At 45.5% G+C, this 21,719-nt stretch overlaps 1 protein-coding gene across 9 annotated transcripts in view; it reads left to right on the top strand.

Annotated features, from left to right (window-relative positions):
• The window catches only part of SLC12A8 (solute carrier family 12 member 8), a 136,855-nt gene that overhangs the window by 7,287 nt on the left and 107,849 nt on the right, over positions 1-21,719 (top strand). For all 9 annotated transcript variants that reach the window (XR_010118478.1, XM_055259844.2, XM_063630196.1 and 6 more), the window contains exons 3-4: positions 16,423-16,569; positions 19,517-19,708. Coding sequence is in view for 8 of the 9 variants with exons in the window: in XM_055259844.2 (XP_055115819.2) it covers positions 16,423-16,569; positions 19,517-19,708 (339 nt within the window). In the remaining variant the exon portion in view is untranslated. The remainder of the gene's footprint in view (positions 1-16,422; positions 16,570-19,516; positions 19,709-21,719) is intronic.

Below are 21,719 nucleotides of genomic sequence, written 5' to 3'. Positions count from 1 at the left end.
CCAAAAAACACATGAAGAAATGCTCCTCATCACTGGCCATCAGAGAAATGCAAATCAAAACCACAGTGAGATACCATCTCACACCAGTTAGAATGGCCATCATTAAAAAATCAGGAAACAACAGGTGCTGGAGAGGATGTGGAGAAATAGGAACACTTTTACACTGTTGGTGGGACTGTAAACTAGTTCAACCATTGTGGAAGTCAGTGTGGCGATTCCTCAGGGATCTCGAACTAGAAATACCATTTGACCCAGCCATCCCATTACTGGGTATATACCCAAAGGACTATAAATCATGCTGCTATAAAGACACATGCACACGTATGTTTATTGCGGCACTATTCACAATAGCAAAGAGTTGGAACCAACCCAAATGTCCAACAACGATAGACTGGATTAAGAAAATGTGGCACATATACACCATGGAATACTATGCAGCCATAAAAAATGATGAGTTCATGTCCTTTGTAGGGACATGGATGAAACTGGAAAACATCATTCTCAGTAAACTATCACAAGGACAAAAAACCAAACACCGCATGTTCTCACTCATAGGTGGGAATTGAACAATGAGAACTCATGGACACAGGAAGGGGAACATCACGCTCCGGGGACTGTTGTGGGGTGGGGGGAGGGGGGAGGGACAGCATTAGGAGATACACCTAATGCTAAATGACGAGTTAATGGGTGCAGGAAATCAACATGGCACATGGATACATATGTAACAAACCTGCACATTGTGCACATGTACCCTAAAACCCTAAAGTATAATAAAAAAATAAAAAAAATAAAAAATAAATAAATAAATAAATAAATAAATAAATAAATAAAAAGCCAATATGCAAAGTGAGCCTCGGCAACCACGTGCCAGGCAATAGCGTATTGCTTTATTAGTAGATGTAAAAAAATGAATGCGGCTGAGGAGGAAGGAAAAGGGAACTTCAGACAAGATGGTCTTGATAGCCCCTCTTTTTTTTCTTTATGCATATTTATATCTCTTGAAGCTCCTCTTTTTAAGATGAGGACACTGGGGCCCAAATGGTTGGGTGGAAGAGCAGGGCTCAATTCTGGGATTCCTAGGGCCATGACCCCCTCACTATCCCAGGTTTTGTAGGGCATGAAGCATATACCATTTTTATGGACTCTCTAGTAAAAAGGATACAAATTGCAAATAGAAAATTTGGCATAATCTTTGGAAGGTACCAAATGCCAAGTGATGCATCCTAAGGCTTAAGCTGTTAGCTTCACCATAAAACCATCTCTGGTCAATGGACAGAAGCAACTTTAAAGGCAGCAGAAGACAAGAGGCTTATGCTCTTGGAGCTAGAGAGAAGTAATGGCAGATCCTGTTCTCAGGATTGAGATGCGGCAGAAGCGTTTCATATGCACACTGACATCCTTTCCTCTCTTTCTCCTCTGTCATTCCCCCTTTCCACTTTATAGCCCTGTTGGTTACTTTGCCTGAAAATGACAACTGGGCCCCAAATGCTGCATATTTGTAAAAAATAGAGTGGGGACATTTTCTGGATAAAAATGTCCCACCTAGAAACTGGAGTGAAAGTGTTCTTCACTGAAATGAGTTAGGCAGGGTTCTGTGACTCATTTGTACTTGCCATATTTTAACTTATAGAGGTGAGAACATGCAGAGGTCAATGCCACTGAAAGAAGATTTTTGTTACTTACCTTGCTTGAGAAGAGAGAATACACTATGCCACGCAGGGTCACAGGGGAAGCACCAGGGATGCTCAGGGAGCTGAAGACAGGAGTGAGGGGAATGTCCAGTCCAAAGCCTTTATTGGGATTTCTGCAGGAGAGGAAAGGCAGGGCACGGTGGACAGCTTAGGACTGGCAGTTTGAACAATTCTAGTGGGCTCTGGGTTATAGGGGTGGCCTCTGGTTGTCAGATGCCTGGCTCTGGGATGATTTGGGTCAGGAGAAATCTTGGCTTGGTGTGTGAGTTAGATGAGAAGGTGGTCTTTGGAGGTATAGACTCAGCATTGGTTGTTTTGCTTAAGAAAGGTGTGTTCATGGCTAAGCCTTTTGCTGTCTCTGAGAATTGGCTAGGTTTGCGAGGGTCAGTCTTTCCTAGGCCAGCAAGATTTTAAAACATTTTTAAGTTGATATGCAGTAATTATACATATTTATGGGGTACATGTGATATTTTGGTACATATATACAATGTGTAATGATCAAATCAGGGTAATTGGGGTATCCATCACCTCAAACATTTATCATTTCTTTGTTTTAGGAGCATTTCAAATCTTCTCCTCTAGCTATTTTGAAACATACAATAAGTTATTATTAACCATAGTTACCCCTCTTTGCTGTAGAACACTAGAAGTTACTCTTTTTATCTAACTATACAGTTATACCCGTTAACCAACCTCTCTTCATCCCCCCAATCCCTTTCCCACCCTCTGATAACCATCATTCTACTATTTTTTTTTTTTTTTTTTTGAGACGGAGTCTCGCTCTGTCGCCCAGGCTGGAGTGCAGTGGCGCAATCTCGGCTCACTGCAAGCTCCGCCTCCCGGGTTCACGCCATTCTCCTGCCTCAGCCTCTCCGAGTAGCTGGGACTACAGGTGCCCGCCACCACGCCTGGCTAATTTTTTTGTATTTTTAGTAGAAACGGGGTTTCACCGTGGTCTTGATCTGTCGACCTCGTGATCCGCCCGCCTCGGCCTCCCAAAGTGCTGGGATTACAAGCGTGAGCCGCCGTGCCCGGCCCATTCTACTATTTAGCTTGATGAAGTCAACTGTTTTAGCTCCCACATATGGGTGAGAACATGTGATATCTGTCTTTCTGTGCCTGGTTAATTTCACTTAACCTAATGACCTCCAGTTCCATCCATGTTGCTGCACATGACGGGATTTCATTCATTTTTATGGCTAAATGGTTTTCCATTGTATACATTTACCACATTTTCTTTATCCATTCATCGGTTGATGGACACTTAGGTTGACTCCTTTTGCTATTGTGAATAGGGCTGCAATAAACATGGGTGTGCAGGCATCCCTTTGATATACTCATTTCCTTTCCTTTGGATAAGTACCCACAGTGGGATTGCTGGATCATATGGTAGTTCTATTTTTAATTTTTAATGAGCTTCCATATTGTTTTCTATAATGCCTGTAATAATTTACATTTTCACCAACAGTGCACAACGGTTCTCTTTTCTTCAAAGCCCCACAAACACTTGTTATTTCACATTTTTTGGATAATAATCATTCTAACAGGTGTGAGGTGGTATCTCATTGTGGTTTTGATTTGCATTTCCCTGATAATTAGTACTGTTGAGCATTTTTTCATGTGCCTGTTGGCCATTTGTATGTCTTCTTTAGAGGAATGTCTATTTAGGTGTTTTGCCCACTTTTTAATGGGATTAGTCATTTTATGCTGTCTAGTTGTTTGAGTTCCTTGTATGTTCTGGATATTAGTCCCTTGTTGCATGAATATCTTGCAAATATTTTATCCCATTCTACAGGTTGTCTTTTCACTCTACTGTTTCCTTTGCTGTGCAGAAACTTTTTAGATCAATATAACCCCATTTGTCTATTTTTGTTTCTGTTGCCTGTGCTTTTGAAATCTTAGCCATAAAACCTTTTCCCAGACCAATGTCCCAAAGCATGCCCCGTATATTTTCTTCTAGCAGTTTTATAGTTTGGGTGTTACATTTATGTCTTTAATCCATTTTGTGTTGCTTTTTGTATAGGTTGAGAGATGGGGGTCTAGCCTCCTGGGTTCAAGCGATTCTCCTGCCTCAGCCTCCCGAGTAGCTGGGATTACAGGTGCCTGCCACCACGCTTGGCTAATTTTTGTGTTTGTAGTAGAGACGGGGTTTCACCATGTTGGGCGGGCTGGTCTCGAACTCCTGACCTCAGGTGATCCGCCCACCTCGACCTCCCAAAGTACTGGGATTACAGGCGTGAGCCACTGTGCCGCTTCTCATTAATAATTCTAAGCATGGGATGTCTTTCCATTTGTTTGTGTCTTCTTTAATTTATTTCATCAGTGTTTTGTAGTTCCCATTGTAGAGGTTTTTCATGTCCTTGGTCAGCAAGATTTTTAAGTTGTCGTAACATCATTAGATACAGATTTTTTTTTTTTAAAAAAAAAAACATGGTTAATACATTCCGCCTAGCTACGAATAGAGGGACTAGGTAGCTTCAAACCTTCTTACTGCCTTAAGGTAAATTTCATCCATGGTTAGATATAGACAAAATACTGCACTTGCCATCATTTAATCGTCTGAGGTTTGCAAGGGAAGCCTGGATGCTATGGTAATGCCTCTGAAGTACTATTCTTGTAATTTGAACAAGGTGCCATTAGGTGGTGCTTTTGCTGTGGCCGCCTGGCCTGATTGAACACCCTGGCTTCCTGTAGGGGAGAGTAACTGAGTTTTAGCTTACCTTTTCATTCATTTTATACTTTCTCTGACCAAAATGTATCTCTTCAGAATAACAGTTAAAATATTAGATAGTTCTGTATTCATAGAACATTATCAATTAATTGTAGCAGGATTAAGAGAAATACACATATGGCCGGGCGCGGTGGCTCACGCCAGTAATCCCAGCACTTTGGGAGGCCGAGGCGAGCAGATCACCTCAAGTCAGGAGTTCGAGACTAGCCTGGCCACCATGGCGAAACACCGTCTCTACAAAAATACAAAAAAATTTAGCTGGGTGTGATGGCAGGTGCCTGTAATCCCAGCTACTCAGGAGGCTAAGGTGGGAGAATCACTTAAACCCGGGAGGCGGAGGTTGCAGTGAGCCGAGATCAAACCACTGCACTCCATCCTGGGTGACAGAGCGAGACTCCATCTCAAAAAAAAATTAAATTTTAAAGAAATACACATACTTCAGTATAATTCAATTCAGTATCTCTTTTTGCTCTTCAATAATTATCAAGTATAATTTAATCTAATTCCTAAATTTTTTCTTTCTGAATTTTAACACCTTAATCAAAGGGTGGGTGTGCTTGACATGAAAAGTCTTTAGAGGTAGTACCTATTTAAGCTTTGATGCTTCTTTTTTTTTTTTTTTTTTTTTTTTTCAGTCATGGCTTACTGCAGCCTCAACCTCCTGGGCCTGAGTAGCTGGGACCACAGGTGCATGCCACCATGCCTGGCTATTTTAAAAATATTTTGTAGAGGCAGGGTTTTGCCATTTTGCCCAGGCTGGTCTCGAACTCTTGGGCTCAAGCAATCCTCCCACGGGCCTCCCAAAGTACTGGGATTACAGGTATCAGCCACCTCACCTGGCTTTGATGCATTTCTAATACAATAATGCTTTAACATTTACCACTGCTTGGGAGAAAGGTCCTATTTACATTCCCTTTGTTTTTTTGTTTTTAGAGACAAGGTCTCACTCTGTTGCCCAGGTTGGAGTGCAGTGATGTGATCATAGCTCACTGCAGCCTTAAACTCCTGGGACTCAAGGGATCCTCCCACCTCAGCCTCCCAAGTAGCTAGGACCACAGCACATGCCACCATGTCTGGCAAATTTTTAAATTTTTTGTAGAGATGAGGTCTCACTGTGTTTCCCAGGCTGGTGATGAACTCCTTGCCTGGCCTCAAGTGATCTTCCTGCCTCAGCCTCTGAAAGCACTGGGATGACAAATGTGAGCCACTGGGTCCAGCCTGTTTGTTTTTGATTTGTTGAGTGAATGAATGTCTTCTTCCCCACATGAACAGCCAGAAAGAAAGAAAAAAGGGTAGTGTGGTAAAAACCACTCACCTGTGTAAAAATTCTAGCATGTTCTTTTCCCAGTCTGCAGATATCCTGTAAATCACATCCACGGTCACTGTCCCTGGTTACAGGCTTTAGGGGCTTACTGATTAACTTGAGGCAATGGTGGCCAAGCAACCCTCACTAAGCCAAAAATAGTTGTGTTCCTGCTCTACCATGAGTCTCAGCGTTCATAGAATTTAACTTAAAACAGAAAGCCATGACTCCTTTTAAGTCACTTTCCTTTTCAATTTAGGTAGTTATTAGTAAAGAATAACACAAAGCAAAAACAAATTTAAAAACTTAAAGATACACAAAAAATTTTGAGGTAGGCGTTGATTTTACAAAAGGATTCACCATCTTTGGTATTCCATGTATTCAATACATTTTAAAATGTGGTTGAAATTACAGGAATCTTTTGGTGAATTCATCAGCTGAATAAAATGACATATAGCCATAAATGGTATCCCTAACGCTAGGTCAGCCAAAAAACCCATTCTGTTTTTAAAATATTTCTAATAATGTGGTAATTTTTTCTTTAAACATGAAATAAGTTATTTTTTGTTGTTGTTGTTGTTTTTCTTTGAGACACAGTCTCGCTCTGTCCCCAGCTGGAGTACAGTGTCATGATCATGGCTCACTGGAGGCTTAACCTCCCAGGCTCGGATGATCCTCCCACCTCAGCCTCCTAAATAGCTAGGACCACAAGGGCACACCACCATGCCCAGCTTATTTTTTGTATTTTTAGTAGAGATGGGGTTTCGCCATGTTCCCGGGCTGGTCTCAAACTCCTGGACTCAAGTGATCCGCCTGCCTGGGCCTCCCAAACTGCTGGGATTACTGGTGTGAGCCACCGTGGCTGGTCTAGGGTTTTTATCATAGAAGTACTACATGCATGAAGTGAGAAGGATTCACACAATACGGCATGACATGAAATGAAAAGCCTTCCTTCCCTCTTCCTTCACTTCTATTCCCCAGTGGCAGTCATTGCTAATGGCTTCTGGTTTTCATGTCTTCTAATTGTTCTCATTGTAACTTTAAATAATATCCTTATACCTCAGTTTCTTAGGTTACCAATTTGTTGTCATTTTACTTCTCATTTCCCATATGAAAAATAGGACATTGGCACATATACACTTCCTTCCATTTCTCTCATTTCATTTCCATTTTTAAATAGTTGCTTTATTATTTTTACATTGTCAAGGTTTATACCATTTTTTCTGTAACTGTATTTTCACATTTATTATAGTTGGTTATAAAAATTTATTTTATTATTTTTTTGAGACAAAATCTTGCTCTGTCACCCAGGCTGGAGTGCAGTGGCGTGAGCATAGTTCACTGCAGCCATGAACTCCTGCACTCAAGCGATCCTCCCACCTCTGCCTCCCAAGTAGCTGGGACTACAGGCATGTGCCACCATACCTGGCCTTTTTTTTTTCTTCTTCTAGAGAAGGGGTCTGATTATGTTGCCCAGGCTGGTCTCGAACTCCTGGCTTCAAGTGGCCCTCCTGCCTTGGCTTCCTAAAGTGTTGGAATTACAGGCATGAGCCACTGCCCCAGGCCTACCATCTTAACTATTTTTATGTGTAGAGTTCAATGGTATTAAATACATTCATAATGTTTTGCAACCTATTTATTTATTTTGACAAAATTTTACACTTACAGAAAAGTTGTAATAATACAATAAAAAACCCCACATACTCTTGACTCAGTTGATTCGGATTGACCACTTGTTGACACTTTGCCTTTTTGCTTTATCATTAGACCATTCTCTCTATATATATGTATATATTTTCTCTAAACCATATAAAAGCAATTTGCAGACATCATGTCCTTTTATCCATAAATACTTCAGTGTCTATTTCCTAAGAACAAGAATGTTTTTTTACCTAACCACAGTATCTTTTTCAGGATCAGGACATTTAACATAGAAAAATCCTATTGTCAGCTGGGCATGGTGGCTCACGCCTGTAATCCCAGCAGTTTGGGAGGCCCAGGCAGGCGGATCACTTGAGTCCAGGAGTTTGAGACCAGCCTGGGAACATGGCGAAACCCCATCTCTACTAAAAATACAAAAAATAAGCTGGGCATGGTGGTGTGCCCTTGTGGTCCTCACTATTTAGGAGGCTGAGGTGGGAGGATCATCCAAGCCTGGGAGGTTAAGCCTCCAGTGAGCCATCACTGGGTGGATCACGAGGTCAGGAGATCGAGACCATCCTGGTTAACACGGTGAAACCCCGTCTCTACTAAAAATACAAAAAAATTAGCTGGGCATGGTGGCGTGTGCCTGTAGTCTCAGCTACTGGGGAGGCTGAGGCAGGAGAATGGCGTGAACTCAAGAGGTGGAGCTTGCAGTGAGCCAAGATCACACCACTGCACTCCAGCCTGGGCGACAAAGCGAGACTCCATCTCAAAAAAAAAAAAAAAAAAAAACCTATTGTCTAATCTATAGCTCTACATTAAAATTTTGCCAGTTATCCCACTAGCATCCCCCAGCTTCTCCCCAAGACGTCCTTCCAGGATCCAATCCAGGATCATACATGACCCTTAGTTGTGATAATTTCTCTCTATTTTACTTTATTTTATTTTATTTGAGACAGAGTTTCACTCTTCTTGCCCAGGCTGGAGTTCAGTGGTGAGATCTCGGCTCACTGCAACCTCTGCCTCCCAGGTTCAAGCAATGCTTCTGCCTCAGCCTCCAAAATATCTGGGATTACAGGCGTCCACCACCACACCCAGCTAATTTTTGTATTTTTAGTAGAGATGGGGTTTCACCATATTGGCCAGGCTGGTTTCGAACTCCTGACCTCAGGTGATCACCCACCTCGGCCTCCCAAAGTGCTGGAATTACAGGTGTGAGCCACTGCACCTGGCCAGTTGTGATAATCTCTTTAGTCTCTTTTAATCTGGAATAGTCCCTTGGCCTTTCTTTGTCTTTTATGACCTTGACTTTTTTTTTTTTTTAAGAACACATGTTGGTTATTTTGTAGACTGTCCTCAGGTTTTCTTATTTTTGTTTTGTTGTATTTTATAGGCAGAATTGGGGATGATGTCCCTCAGTTTGGGGCATGATTTAGGTTTTCTATTTTTGGCAGGAACACCATAGCAGTGATGCCATGCTCTTCCCAGGACATCACAGTAGGAGCTACAAGATTTCCATTTGTCCCGTTATTGGTGATGTTAACTTTGGCTGTTTATTTAAGGTGGTGTCCACTAGGTTAATCCCCTCTAAAGTTACTAATTTCTCTTTGTAGTTAATAAGTAATTTGTAGATGCTTTGAGACTACAGAAATGCCCTGTTCCCCATTAATCCTTCACTCACTAGCATTAGCATCCATTGATGATTCTTGGCAGAACTGGCTATTGCTGTGATGGCTGCAAAATGGTGATTTTCTAACCCCATAATTCCTTCCACATGGATCAGTTGGTTTTCCACTGTAAGGAAGGGCTTTCTCTTCTTGCTGCCGCACGGGAATGATACCTTTGAAGGGCCATATCAACATAAAAGGGGATATATTTGGCACTACAGCAATTCCAGTTGCTTTTCCAGCCCTCAGCCTCCAGGTCCACTCAGTGACAATGAGCAGAAATAGATATATTATGATTAGTCATGGCCAGGTGGGGTGGCTCACACCTGTAATCCCAGCACTCTGTGGGGCTGAGGCAGGAGGATCACTTGAGCCGAGGAGTTTGAGACCAGCCTGGGCAACAGTGCAAAACTCTGTCTCTACAAAACATACAAAAATTAGCTGGGCATGGTGAATCACACCTGTAATCCCACATACTCAGGAGGCTGAGGCAGGAGGATTGCTTCAGCCTGGAAAGTTGAGGCTGCAGTGAGCCGTGATCATGCCACTGTACTCCAGCCTGGGTGACAGAGCAAGACCCTGTCTCAAAGAAAAAAAATTGGTTAATTTATTTATTTATGTCTGTATGGACTCAGATTCTTATTCTACTCCTTGAATATTCCATTGCTATCATTTACTTTCAGGACCAAATTGTGCCAGATTTGGCTAGTGGGAGCCCCTTCAAGTGGCTCTTGTGTCCTTTTGACACATCCTTGTCATTTTTTTCTTTTTAGCACTTCCCTACTTTCTGGTACAAGATATTCCAGACTCATTTTGTACATTCTCTGCCCTAGCCTTGAATTAGCAACTTCTGCAAGGAGCCCTGGTTCCTTAAAGGGAAGAATGATATTTAGAAATCAAGATCTGGGTGCTAGGTATGTTCATTGCCACTGGGATGTCTTGGCTTATAGTCACTTTTTTTGTTTGTTTGTTTGAGACAAGGTCTCCTATGTAGCCCAGGCTGGAGTGCAACAGCATGATCGTAGCTCACTGTGACCTTGAATTCCCAGGCTCAAGCAATCCTCTTGCCTCAGCCTCCTATGTAGCTAGGACTACAGGCATGCACCACCACACCTGCCTACTTTTTTTATTTTTTGTACAGGTGTGGTCTCACTATGTTGCTCAGGCTGGTCTTAAACACCTGGCCTCAAGCAATTATCCAGCCTCTGTCTCCCAAAGTGCTGGGATTACAGGTGTGAGCCACTGTGCCTGGCCTTATAGACACTTTTAGTGGGCAGAGGGAAGGAATGTAAATATAAATATATACATTGATCTATCTAGGTCTCTATATATTAAAAACCATAAATTCATACTAATACGTCTAACTCCAGTTCCTCAGTATGGGGGTTATTCTTCTCTTCTTTCCTTAGTTGGAATTCCTTCTCCAACCAGGAGAAACTTGACTCTTATTGAGTATATTTTGTTATTTGCTTATAATTCACAGGAAGCAGATTTAGAATTGGTAATTCATACTCCTACAAATACCCAAATTTTCTATCTGGCATTTAATATTAATTGCAGTTATTTTTGTTTTAGAATGTGATACATAGTCAAAGTACTGTGTTCATAAGTTACTCCGGTTAGTTCTTTTTCCACTTTAAGTATGGTTATGTCATTCATTTGAAATACAGCTAGGATAATTTGTTTCTCTTTGCATTCTATTTAGATTTTTAACTTTCATTTTTGTTGATTTAATTGTATTTGATTTTGAGTATATGTAAAATATTAACATGATTCCAAAAATTTTAACTATGTGAATGGGTCTACTTACTAAATAAGAATTCTTAAATGGATAGAATAGTGGCTGATCTACTGAAGCACCTGGAAGAATAACCTTTTTGCAGCTGATGTTTCACTGGTTAGCCTGTTATTAGGGGGAGGGCATTAGGGTCTATGTTGCTCCTCCTTGTGTTAAATCCAGGTAGACTTCCTAGTGGCAGCCTGTGTCCAGCAGGAAAAGCTCTGCCCTTTTGCCAAGGAAGTTGGGAAGGGCAGAGGAAGCCCTTGTTTAGGTGGTCTTAGCATGGCTGCTGTGGGGTTTTCTTGTTTGCCAGATGACATCAGGTGTCCAGAGCTCATCTCTGGGCTCTGAGTTTTGAGGCTGCTGTGTGGTCCTGGGAGGCAGAACTTCGGCATCAGTGTTTTCACAGCCTCTGATGGTCTTGCCACTCTGGGGGCTGAGCCATGTGTGACCAGGTCATGCCCTTGTGAGAATCCCAGCCTTGAACAAGTGTGAAGATGCACAGGTATGGAGAAAAAAAAAAAAAAAAAACAGATTGAGTCTGTGGGAATGACTAGATTTCAACCCCAGCTTTCATATCAGCTCTGTGGTAGAAGAGACTGACACAGCCACGAAGACCTCACATTTCTAGGAATGACTAAATCTATACAGACCAAGGGTGCTGCCCAGATCCTAACCCAGGGAAATCAGACTTTGACAGCTCCAACTGGATCCTTGCTTCCTTGGCTACAAAGCCATTTCCATTTCCAGCATCAGTCACATGGCACAGCACTCACTGGAGGTCCATTCTGGAACTCCCACTACAAAACAGAAGGGATGGGCTCTCTCTTACTCAGAATGCCTGGGCTGGGCAGGGGTTAGAGACGCAGCTTTCAGGGCTGAGCTGTAGAGCAAGGATTCCACTTTAAACATGAAGACAAGTTAGCTGGGGAAAATAGCAAATGCAGTCAAAAGACTTCTTTGTCTTCCTTCCAACTTCCCTGAAGAAATCCTCATGTATATTTAAAATCCTCTGTTGTGTTTCGTGTTTACGCAAGCTTTCACAACTATCATCTCATCTAAACTTTACAAAGCCCCCCTGAGGCAGTCATGTAGCTGCACATGTGGGCTGTGGCCCATGGAACCCACAGCCATGCTGGCGCCTGGCCCAGCTCTCAATCCCTGTGGTCCAGCACATCCGGCCGGTTCAGAGGCAGGGGAAAGGAATGAGGCTCCTCAGTCTGCCCATTGGATTGCAGTTCATCAGCAGCTTGGGTATATTCTCTGATGTTTAATTAATAATCCAATAATTAACTTTCAGAAAGCCATATTCTGGTTCGCATGTGTATGTAATCCAGGTGGAACCGGTCTCTGCAGGTGCACTTTGGGAAAAAGGGGCAGGTCGGGTCTTGCTTTGACCTACCCCTGACCTGCATGGACGGAAGCAGAATTTCTCACCTGATTGTTTTTCCTCCAGCTCCCAGAAGGGAGAAAAGGTGTCATCTCGCATTGCAGATGCATTCATGAAGACTTAGCTGGTGACTGTTTGTGGCAAAAGGCTTCTGGGGCTGAGCTCATGTCATTGCCTCTGGCAGAACTTTCCAGCCTCTTACTCAGCTCTGCTTGCTGGATGCAGGATTGAGAGTATTTCCCACTCAAGTGCAACTTCCCCACCTTTCTAGACAACCCCCTACCCCCACCCCCAACTTGCCCCCTACCTCACTCAAGTATGGAGATTATTCACAGGAGAATGACTTCCCCTTCTGAACTAAAAACACCCACCAGGCAGTCATGGTTTTTCCAGCGTGGCGCGCAGGCCCCTGGGCTCAGAGGGACAGGAGTCTGGCTTCTTGTCCTGGGGGCTTGGGAAGGAAGATGCTAGCAATGAGGAGCATGGCAGAGGGATCATCCTGCGCCGGGCACCAAGTCACCGCAGCCCTGGAACCTGTCAAGCTGGCCCCTGCCAGGCTGAGGGTCTTCAGGGAGAAGAGGACTCTTGCCCTCAGGCATGTTTTATGCTGCCCTTTCTGAGGGACTGATTTGCCCCTTGCTTTTCTTATCCCCCTCATCCTCTATCTCTACTTTGCCATAGACCCAATGTTGGGTATAGGGTACATTCCATTTCCCCAGCCCATTATGTCTATGTAATAGGATGTTGAATGGGATTCATGTTATGCTGGAATTGGTGACTGGGGCCCAAATCTGGGACACTAGATCCTAAAGAGAGCTACCCATGGTTGGGACCAGACCTCTCTCCTGGTGTTTAACAAGAGAGCCTGGAACTGGCCTAACCTTCAGCAACCATCACCCCAGCCCTTCCACCCCCTTCTCCCCTGGGCAACAGAAATGACTGGGTGGTGACACTCAGAGAATCTTAGCGTGGACTTTGTGGGAGGGCCTATTTGGGGTGAGGGGTTCCTTCCTTCTGCCTTAGGGGAAGGAATTGGGGATGCAGACTCAGGAGAATCCAGTACTTTGTGTGTATGTGGAGGGGAGCTGACCTTCTGTCCTCATGTTACATGTCTGCCCGTACTGCAGACCGTGGCCCTGCCCCCAGCCTGTCAGAGCAGGAGCTGAAGAGAACGGGAGAGCACGCAGGACAGAGCAAGAGCTCTCACGACGCAAGGGAGCTGCTTTGAGTTCTTCAGCCAGTCCTCTCCCAAGAGGCAAGCTCTGGGCACTAGCTAAAATCTGAATGGCATCACAAATGTGGCGAGCCTGGACAAGGGACCTGTGAGAAGAGCAGGGACACACAACTGCTACTTGTTTTTTGAGACAGGGTCTCACTCTATCACCCAGCCTGGAGTGCAGTGGTGCAATCTTGGCTCACTGCAACCTCAGCCTCCTGGGTTCAAGTGATTCTCATGCCTCAGCCTCCCGAGTAGCTGGGACTACAGGCACACACCACCACACCCGGCTAATTTTTGTATTTTTTAGCGGAGACAGGGTTTCGCCATGTTAACAAGGCTGGTCTCGAACTCCTGACCTCAAGTGATCCACCCACCTTGGCCTCCAAAAGTGCTGGGATTACAGGCATGAGCCCAGCCCCAAGCTGCTACTTCTACGTGGATGCCTGGGAGGCAGCGTGGCATCTGGGAAATATCCTTCGGGGGCTTTATTTGGCATTTTATTCTGGGGCTTTCCATCTCATCCTCTTCCCCTTCTCTCTGTTTTGGTTTCTTTTCCTTCTTTCTCTCTCTCTTGCTGGGCTTACGTAGTGTCTCTCTCTTTCTCCAAGAACATCAGGGTTACTCCCTTGGGGTCAAACCTACGCTCTTCCCACCCAGTCTCTGATGAGCAGACTGATGGGAAGACTTAGTTATAGTTTTTTGTCACGTGGTGAGAAAAGGTAGGCACACACTCCTAAATATCCTGAAACAAGCTGCCAGGGCTCAGTCACCAAACCCATTTTAAATCAGTTATATTTTCATTCTCAGGGTAAAGGGTTTCCTGAAGTTTCTACCTGCTCTAAGTTTCTACCCTTGAGGCTGACTGACTAGTCCAGTGAGATCAAGGAAATGAAAGGCATTTCATACACCAGCAGGTAAACAAGCGCATGTGCAAACCAGCCTTCAGAGTGGGAAAATGAAGGCACGCATGAAAGAGGAATAAGTTTTCTGTCATCACAAAGGCATTCATGGGTAAGGCAGATGTATTCGCAGTTATGCAAAGTCCAGAGTGTTAGGATTTGAAACCTGAAAGACTTAAACTTAGGGGCAAAAAGGGCAAGTAATGTTTAGGTGAGTGTGGGGCAGAGAAAAGCATAGATCTTACAAGTGCTGGGGGAAGCCCTGGCTGTGAGACTGGGCTGTCAGGTTTCTTCTCTCAGCCTCTGTCTCCTCAGCCGTCAGTGGGGGCCCCTCCGTGCCTGCCTCACGGGGCTGCTGCGAGGAGCAGAGCAGAGGGCTCCTGTGGAAGCTGACGGCACTCTCTACAGTATTAGTCTTTTTGTTGCTGAGAGTCACTGTTATTACTGAGGAACAGTCGGCCTGTAACAAGCCACGATAGGAAGTGGAACACAAGCAGAGACAGGAAGTTGGGACCCATCCTGAATTTCGAGATTAGGATCCTGGGAAACAATCCTGTACTCCCCAGGCAGGTCCTTGGTACCATTTGCTCAAGGACAAGCCTAGATTGGCAGAGTCTTTGTTCCAAACCACGAGGACTGCTCTGACATTTATTGACTTTCAGGAGATTGCTCGTCTGTGGTTGGTGAAGGACAGGCAAGCAGTCACGTACATGCGTAAATGAAGCTTATGGAGTTGGAGACTGATGGAGACACAAGGGGTCCCCTGGCCCATCAGTCCCATGTGGCTGAATTGAGATCCCTGAGTATTTCTCGAGGCCCCTTCTTGATCTGTGGATGTGTGATCCAGGAGGTGGAAGAGGAGCTGGGATCCTCCCTTTTGGTTTTGAGCACATGCCGTTGGCCTCAGCCTTTGGTTCTAGATCCTGGGCGCACCCATTGTTCTCAGCCATTCAGGAGCCATGCCCCGTGGACTCTGGATCTTAGATTTTCCCCTAAACTCTTGATTTTTCTGCCTTTTTATTGTGTTTATGGATAACATTTGCTCACCAGGTCCAGATTCATTGCACACGGTGACTCCTAGCTTTGGATGCCTTCCTCTCCCCACCCACCCCACCCATCTGAGAACCATAATCACTGCTGTAGTCGTTTGCAGTCACTGGAAGACTCTGTTCATGCCTGAGTTTAGATTAATTGCCAAACCTACATAAGAGCGTTCACAGTGTGAGTTGCTACTGGTTTTGTTTAAGATCATTTTAGTACATCCACGAAGTTATGGTTTTTTTAGTAAAGGGTTTCCATTTGAGTGTTTATAAGTGCCTTTGTTATTTGTGAATTGGAAAAATGAGTAAGGAATCTGTTTTTGCGTTATTCGCCTCTGATTCCAAACAATTGTCCAGTAATGCTGTAGAATCCTGGGGTATCAGCAGAGATCACTGTATTAGTGCTCAGTAAGGAAAACAGAACTAACTCCAGTCATTTTAAATAGGGAATCTCATCCACAGGGCTGATTGCAGAGGTGTTAGAAGGGCTGAAGGAGCAAAGAGCGCCCAGTAAGGTTGGCCAAAGGTCAACTGCTGGAAGCTGCTGTCCCTGCTGGGACTGGAAGATGAAGAGGGCTCATGACCATGAGCCCCAGGAGGTGAAACCCAGAATCTCACACTCACTTAGAAGCGTCATCTATTGCTTCTGCCTGCATTCCGTGAGCAAGAACTCAGTCACACAGCCACACCTAGCTGCAAAGAGGCTGGGAGTCTACCTGACTCCCTGACTACTTGAGTGGTAACCAGAGGAAAAGGACTAGGTTTGTGAACAACGAGTCTCTGCTACATATGGATACGGGAATCACTGTTGTTACGAGAGAACAGTGATCCTTTTGTAGAGGTATGCTTCAAGATGTGTGTGTGTGCATGTGTGGGTGTGTGTGCGTGCATGTGTGTGTGTGCATGCGTGTGTGTATACACACACACTTGCCCTGGCACAATAAGACAGGATTGTTTTTAAGCTGAGTTCTCCTACCTCCCTCCTCCTGTTCCGCTCTCATGCCATCCCTGGCCCTCCCAATGGCCCCTCAGCTGATTTCTGTGTGTTCTGTTTGCAGGAGGCCCTGGCCCAGCCCCAGCCCTGGTGGAAGAGCCAGCTGTTCGTGTGGGAGCCTGTGCTGTTTGGGACCTGGGATGGTGTGTTCACATCCTGCATGATCAACATCTTTGGGGTTGTGCTCTTCCTGAGGACTGGCTGGCTGGTGGTGAGTGCTGAGCTAGTGGCCTGGAGCCTCTCACAGGCCCAAGACAGGAAACCTCTGCCACTCTTGCATTCTACAGTGCAGGCCACAGATTCCTGAAGCACAGATGCTCCTGGAACATGAAACAGAAGCAAGCACAACGAATAGCTAGCATTGCTTGTTAAATGAGCATCCTGCGAACATAGGCTTCCGAAGTTCTGATGGAAACCTCACACCGTAGATTTAACTGCAGAATAGGAGCACAGAAGTCAGGGCTCATCATGGGCGGGACTCGAGATGGGTCAGAGAGATCAGATTGATGGCAATTTTGCCTCCAGCTTGTGGCCCTCTGTAGTTTTCCTGGTATTCTTCACTTCATCTTGGGCCTGCCCACATGGTTGCCTTCCCCCACTGCACTGCAACTCTGTAGGTAAGACTGTGCATGGGGATGCTTGGTCAAAGGTGTGGGCCGCCTACCTCTAGGGATGGATTGCCTAGGATGGACTCTGCTGTGTGAGACCTGGGGGTCAGTTCATCTCCCTCTGTAGAAGGAACAAAAGGCCTCTTCTTTAAGTCTTATGCAAAAGTATCCTAGGAACTTCCAAGCAGATGTGTGCCTGGAGCAGGGATTCTCAGTGCCACACACAGTGCCATCTCATGCAGTGGGACTTCAGTAGACCACACAGGTGTGCAGAACAAAAGGCAAGCCAGTCACTATCTAAACATAGATGAGCACCTGCTGTGGGCCAAGCACTACTTAGTGCCAATGGGATCACAAAAGACAAGACGTGGCCTGGTCCCTCATCCCCTCCTCCCCTCCCCACACCACCCTATGAGCTAACAGCTATGGTGGGTAGATATTGCATTAGGAGAGTTCTCAAAACAGCATTAAGTCCCTTGGGTTGGAACAGGCTATGAGTGCTGCAGTCACTGAGGTGTCCAGGAAGGCTTCCTGGAGGAGATGCGGTTGAGCCAGGCTTTGAAGGGTGAGCTGGACTAGATGAGTGAAAGAGAGGAGGCCATTCAAGGTATAGAATCTACTAGTCAGGATTCTCCAGAGAAATAGGCCAATGCCAACAGGAGATGTAAGTATGTCAGGTATATATTAGCAGGTAAGGATTGATGCTGCAGTCTTGAGTCTAAAGGCTGGAAATGCAGGAAGAATTTCTGTGTTGCAGCCTGGAGGCAGAATTCCTTCTTCTTTAGGAAACCAGCCTTTGCTTGTAAGGCCTTCAACTGATTAGATGAGGCCCACCCATACTGTGGAGGGTAATCTCCTTTACTTAAAGTCAACTGATAGTAAATATTAATCACACCTGAAAATCACCTTTACAGCAACATTTAGACTAGTGTTTGACTAAACAATTAGTTGCCATAGTCTAGCCAAGTTGACATATAAAATTAACCATTACACGGGCAAATTTCAGGAGATTTAAGCTCCTTTGTAGTGGGATGTACAGGATTCTTAGCCCCCATAACAAGTCTGGGCAAGGCCAGACCTTCCTAAGCTCTCATTCTATGCCACACTCAGATCCTCAGCTCAGATTTCAGCCTTAGCCACAGCCAGGGTGGGTCTCAGACCAGCAGTGGAGCCCTTGAGCGTTATATTATGAACACTGGAACAGAGTACAACTGACTTCCAGGACAATTTTCCAGCTCATGTTAGGCCACCCAGCTCTTGAATTGGCTCTGCCCACTCCTAGGACTCTCTCCAGCACTCACAACACATGGAGTCTTGACTATCAGGAGTCCTCTTTGCTTTCTATTGCAAAACATGTGACATTACATCTCCTTCTTAGAAGTGCTGTGTCCACTGCCTCTCTGTGACTCTTGCTTTTCACACTGAAATGTTTCTGTCTACATGTGTTCATCTCCAGGCATGCATGGTTTGTTTATTTGCTCAACAAGCATTTAATGAACACCTATTTTGTGGAGGTTATGCTAAGCACTGAGAATATGAAGGGGAAGAAAACATGATCCTGCTCCGTATTAGTCCACGTTGCATTGCTATAAAGGAATACCTGAGGCTAATTTATAAAGAAAAGAGGTTTATTTAGCTCACAGTTCTGCAGGCTGTACACGAAGCATGGCACCAGCATCTGCATCTGGTGAGGCCTCAGCAAGCTTTCACTCATGGGGGAAGGTGAAGAGGGAGCCGGCATGCCGCATAGCCGGAGAGAAGGCAAGAGAGATGCCAGGCTCTTTTAAACAACCAGCTCTCCTGTGAACGAACAGAGTGAGAACTCACCCATTACTGTGGGAGGACACCAAGCCATTCACGAGGAGTCCACCCCCATGACCCAAACACCTCCCACCAGGCCCCACCTCCAACACTGGGGATCACATTTCGACATGAGATTTGGAAGGGATCCAAATCCAAACATCTAAACCATATCATCCTCCCCTGGAGCTCACAGCCTAGAGGTCAAAACTGGCTTGGAAACAGACTCAATATGACAAGTCCTGTGAAAAGTAATAAGCCCTGGCACTGGAGGAGCCCAGAGAAAGGGTTACAGGGCCAACTTCCTGGTGAGAAATCCTAAACGCTGAGGCCTAAAGGATGTGCTGGAGTTCACCTGACAAAGATACAGAATGAGCAGGAGAGGACTTCCAGGCAGGGGAATCAGCGTGGGGAAGGGTAGGGGTGGGGAGAGAACTTGTCGCTGCATGTTAGGCATGAAGCGAGATTAGGAGGCACCTCGTGAGGGCATCAGCAGCTCTGACTGTACCCTATAGGTGCTAGAGTCATTGAAGAATTTGTAGCCAGGACGCTTCCCTTCACTTATAATGTCTTCCTGGCCTTGGCTGTCGTGGTGCTTGCTTGTCGTTTTCAGCTGTCCTGACTCTGTGCCCCCACCCCTGGCCCCCATTCCAATGCTGTGGGAGGAGGGGAGGCGGTCAGTGCCCCCAGCAGGGAGCTGGTGGGGCCTGCTCACCGAACCCAGCCTCAGTCCTTGCTATTCTGCTGCAGGGAAACACGGGAGTGCTCCTGGGCATGTTCCTGGTGTCCTTCGTCGTCCTGGTGGCCCTCGTCACGGTGCTGTCTGGCATCGGCGTCGGGGAGCGCAGCAGCATCGGCAGCGGTGGCGTCTACTCCATGATCTCCTCGGTCCTGGGTGGGCAGACGGGAGGCACCATCGGGCTGCTCTATGTGTTTGGACAGGTGAGGCCTGCGCCCGGGATGCTTCCCCTGCCTGGCCCTCTGCCGCTTTCTTCTTGTCCATTTCCTCACTTGACCTGGTGAGAGGCGAGGGTGGGGACGATTGCCCCGTGTGACAGACGAGCAGGCTGGGGCTCTGAAGGGAACTCAGCAGACAGCCAAGTCGCTATCCAGGGCCTGACCCCTTAGTCTAGCACTCCTTTCCCTCTGCCACTCCCGCCTCCTGAATGCCTGATATGGCCAGCAGGGCAGGGCCTGGCCAGCACATTCTTGCTATTCAATGTGGGGACCAGCATGCATGACAGTGGCTGAAGCCCAGGTGGCAGCCAGGTGGCCTGGGCCCTGGGGCGCTTTTTTACTGGAGACGGGTATTTTGCCTGTGCCAAAGGGCTTTCCTAGAAGCAGGCACTTCTCAAATGAGCTGGAGCTCCCGGGAGCATTTGATAGCTTGGGTGGCCTTCACAGGGAGGCCGACAGTCCCTTGTGTGGACACCCTGTCTGAGAGGGAGAATGTTAATGAGGAGTGTGCTTCATCAGAATGGACGAAGGCGCTCCGAAAACGAGCGAGTAGGGGGAAATCCTAAGGCTTTTTTAGCTAAAACACAGGCATGGTGACTTAATGCTGAGGGAACAAAGTACAGACATTAAGAAGCAGTTCTTTGTCAGCATTTCTTGGATTGAAAAAGGCTTTTATGAGAGTGCAAATGGTGGTGGGTGGTTGAAAAAACAGTTTAAAGAGAAGAATTTGTCTAAGTAAGAGTGTGCAAGAATCTCCCCAGAGAAAGCATCGGTTTTGTTTCTTTTATTTTTAGGCAGCCAGGAGCAGGGTGTTTCAGCATAAGTACATCTGATTCTCGAACAGCACAGAGCTGCGTGTGTGCATGTGTGGGTGGTGGGGGTGCCTGTATGTGTCTAGGACAGTGCAGGGAAGGCAAACGGATGGCCTCTGCACTCTTAAAAAGCATTTGCCTTGACTGCAGAAAGTTCTTTAAGTATAGTAGTTGGAGAGGGGAGTAATAAATGGTCAGTTTACTTTATTACCCTGGGGACTTGGTATATAATTTTTTTTTTTTTTTTTTTTTTTTTTTTTTTTTACTTCTCTGTTATTTTATAGCCAACCAGGCTGCAAGGTAGGCAAAATCCTGCTTTCCCTCTCTTGGTGCAGACACCAAGTGAGCCTCTAGAAGCAGATGCCATGGATGGACACTGGCGTGAACACCCCTGGACAAAGAGAGGGAGCTGGGCTGCTGAGAGTCGCACTTACGTGGGCTGATTTGGAAAAAAGATGTTCACAAATGACGTGTTTTCTAAGTGCTGGCAGCCACAGCCTGAGACGCCACTGCACCAGCATCCCAGCTATTTTGCTGCCTTTCCACTTGGGCCTTGGTCCCAAACATTAGAGTCCCCCTGGTCACTGTCTCTGGAGTGCCTGTGCTTTGTTTGTAGCTGGTGCGGGCCGGAAGTCCCTGATCAGGGCGTGGTTACTGTGTAATCCTTTTTATAAATTGCTGAATTTGGTTTGTTAACATTTTGTGGAGGATTTTTGTGTATATATTCATGAGGGATATTGGTCTGTAGTTTCCTTGTGATTCTTTGTCTGGTTTTGGTGTCAGGCTAATTCTGGCTTCGTAGAGTGAGTTGGAAGGTGTTCCCTCCTTCTCTATTTTTTGGAGGAGTTTGTGAAGGGTTGGTGTTAATTCTTTAAACATATGGTAGAATTTTGCCATGAAGCCATCTGGTCCTGGGTTTTTTTTGATAGAAAGTTTTTTGGTTACTAATGGAATCTCTTTACTTATACGGGCATATTCTGATTTTCTACTTCTTCTTGATTCAGTTTTAATAGTTTATATCTTCCTAGGAATTTGTCCATTTCTTTTTTTTTTTAATCTGAGAATTTTGTTTTGTTTTTTGTTTCTGAGACGGAGTTTTGCTCTTGTTTCCCAGGCTGGAGTGCAATGGCGTGATCTCAGCTCACCACAATCTCCACCTCCTGGGTTCAAGCAATTCTCCTGCC

This window comes from Symphalangus syndactylus, chromosome 21, assembly GCF_028878055.3.
Source record: "Symphalangus syndactylus isolate Jambi chromosome 21, NHGRI_mSymSyn1-v2.1_pri, whole genome shotgun sequence".
NCBI lineage: Eukaryota > Metazoa > Chordata > Mammalia > Primates > Hylobatidae > Symphalangus > Symphalangus syndactylus.
Note: the sequence above shows the minus strand (reverse complement) of the source record. Positions and strands in the feature narration are given on the sequence as shown.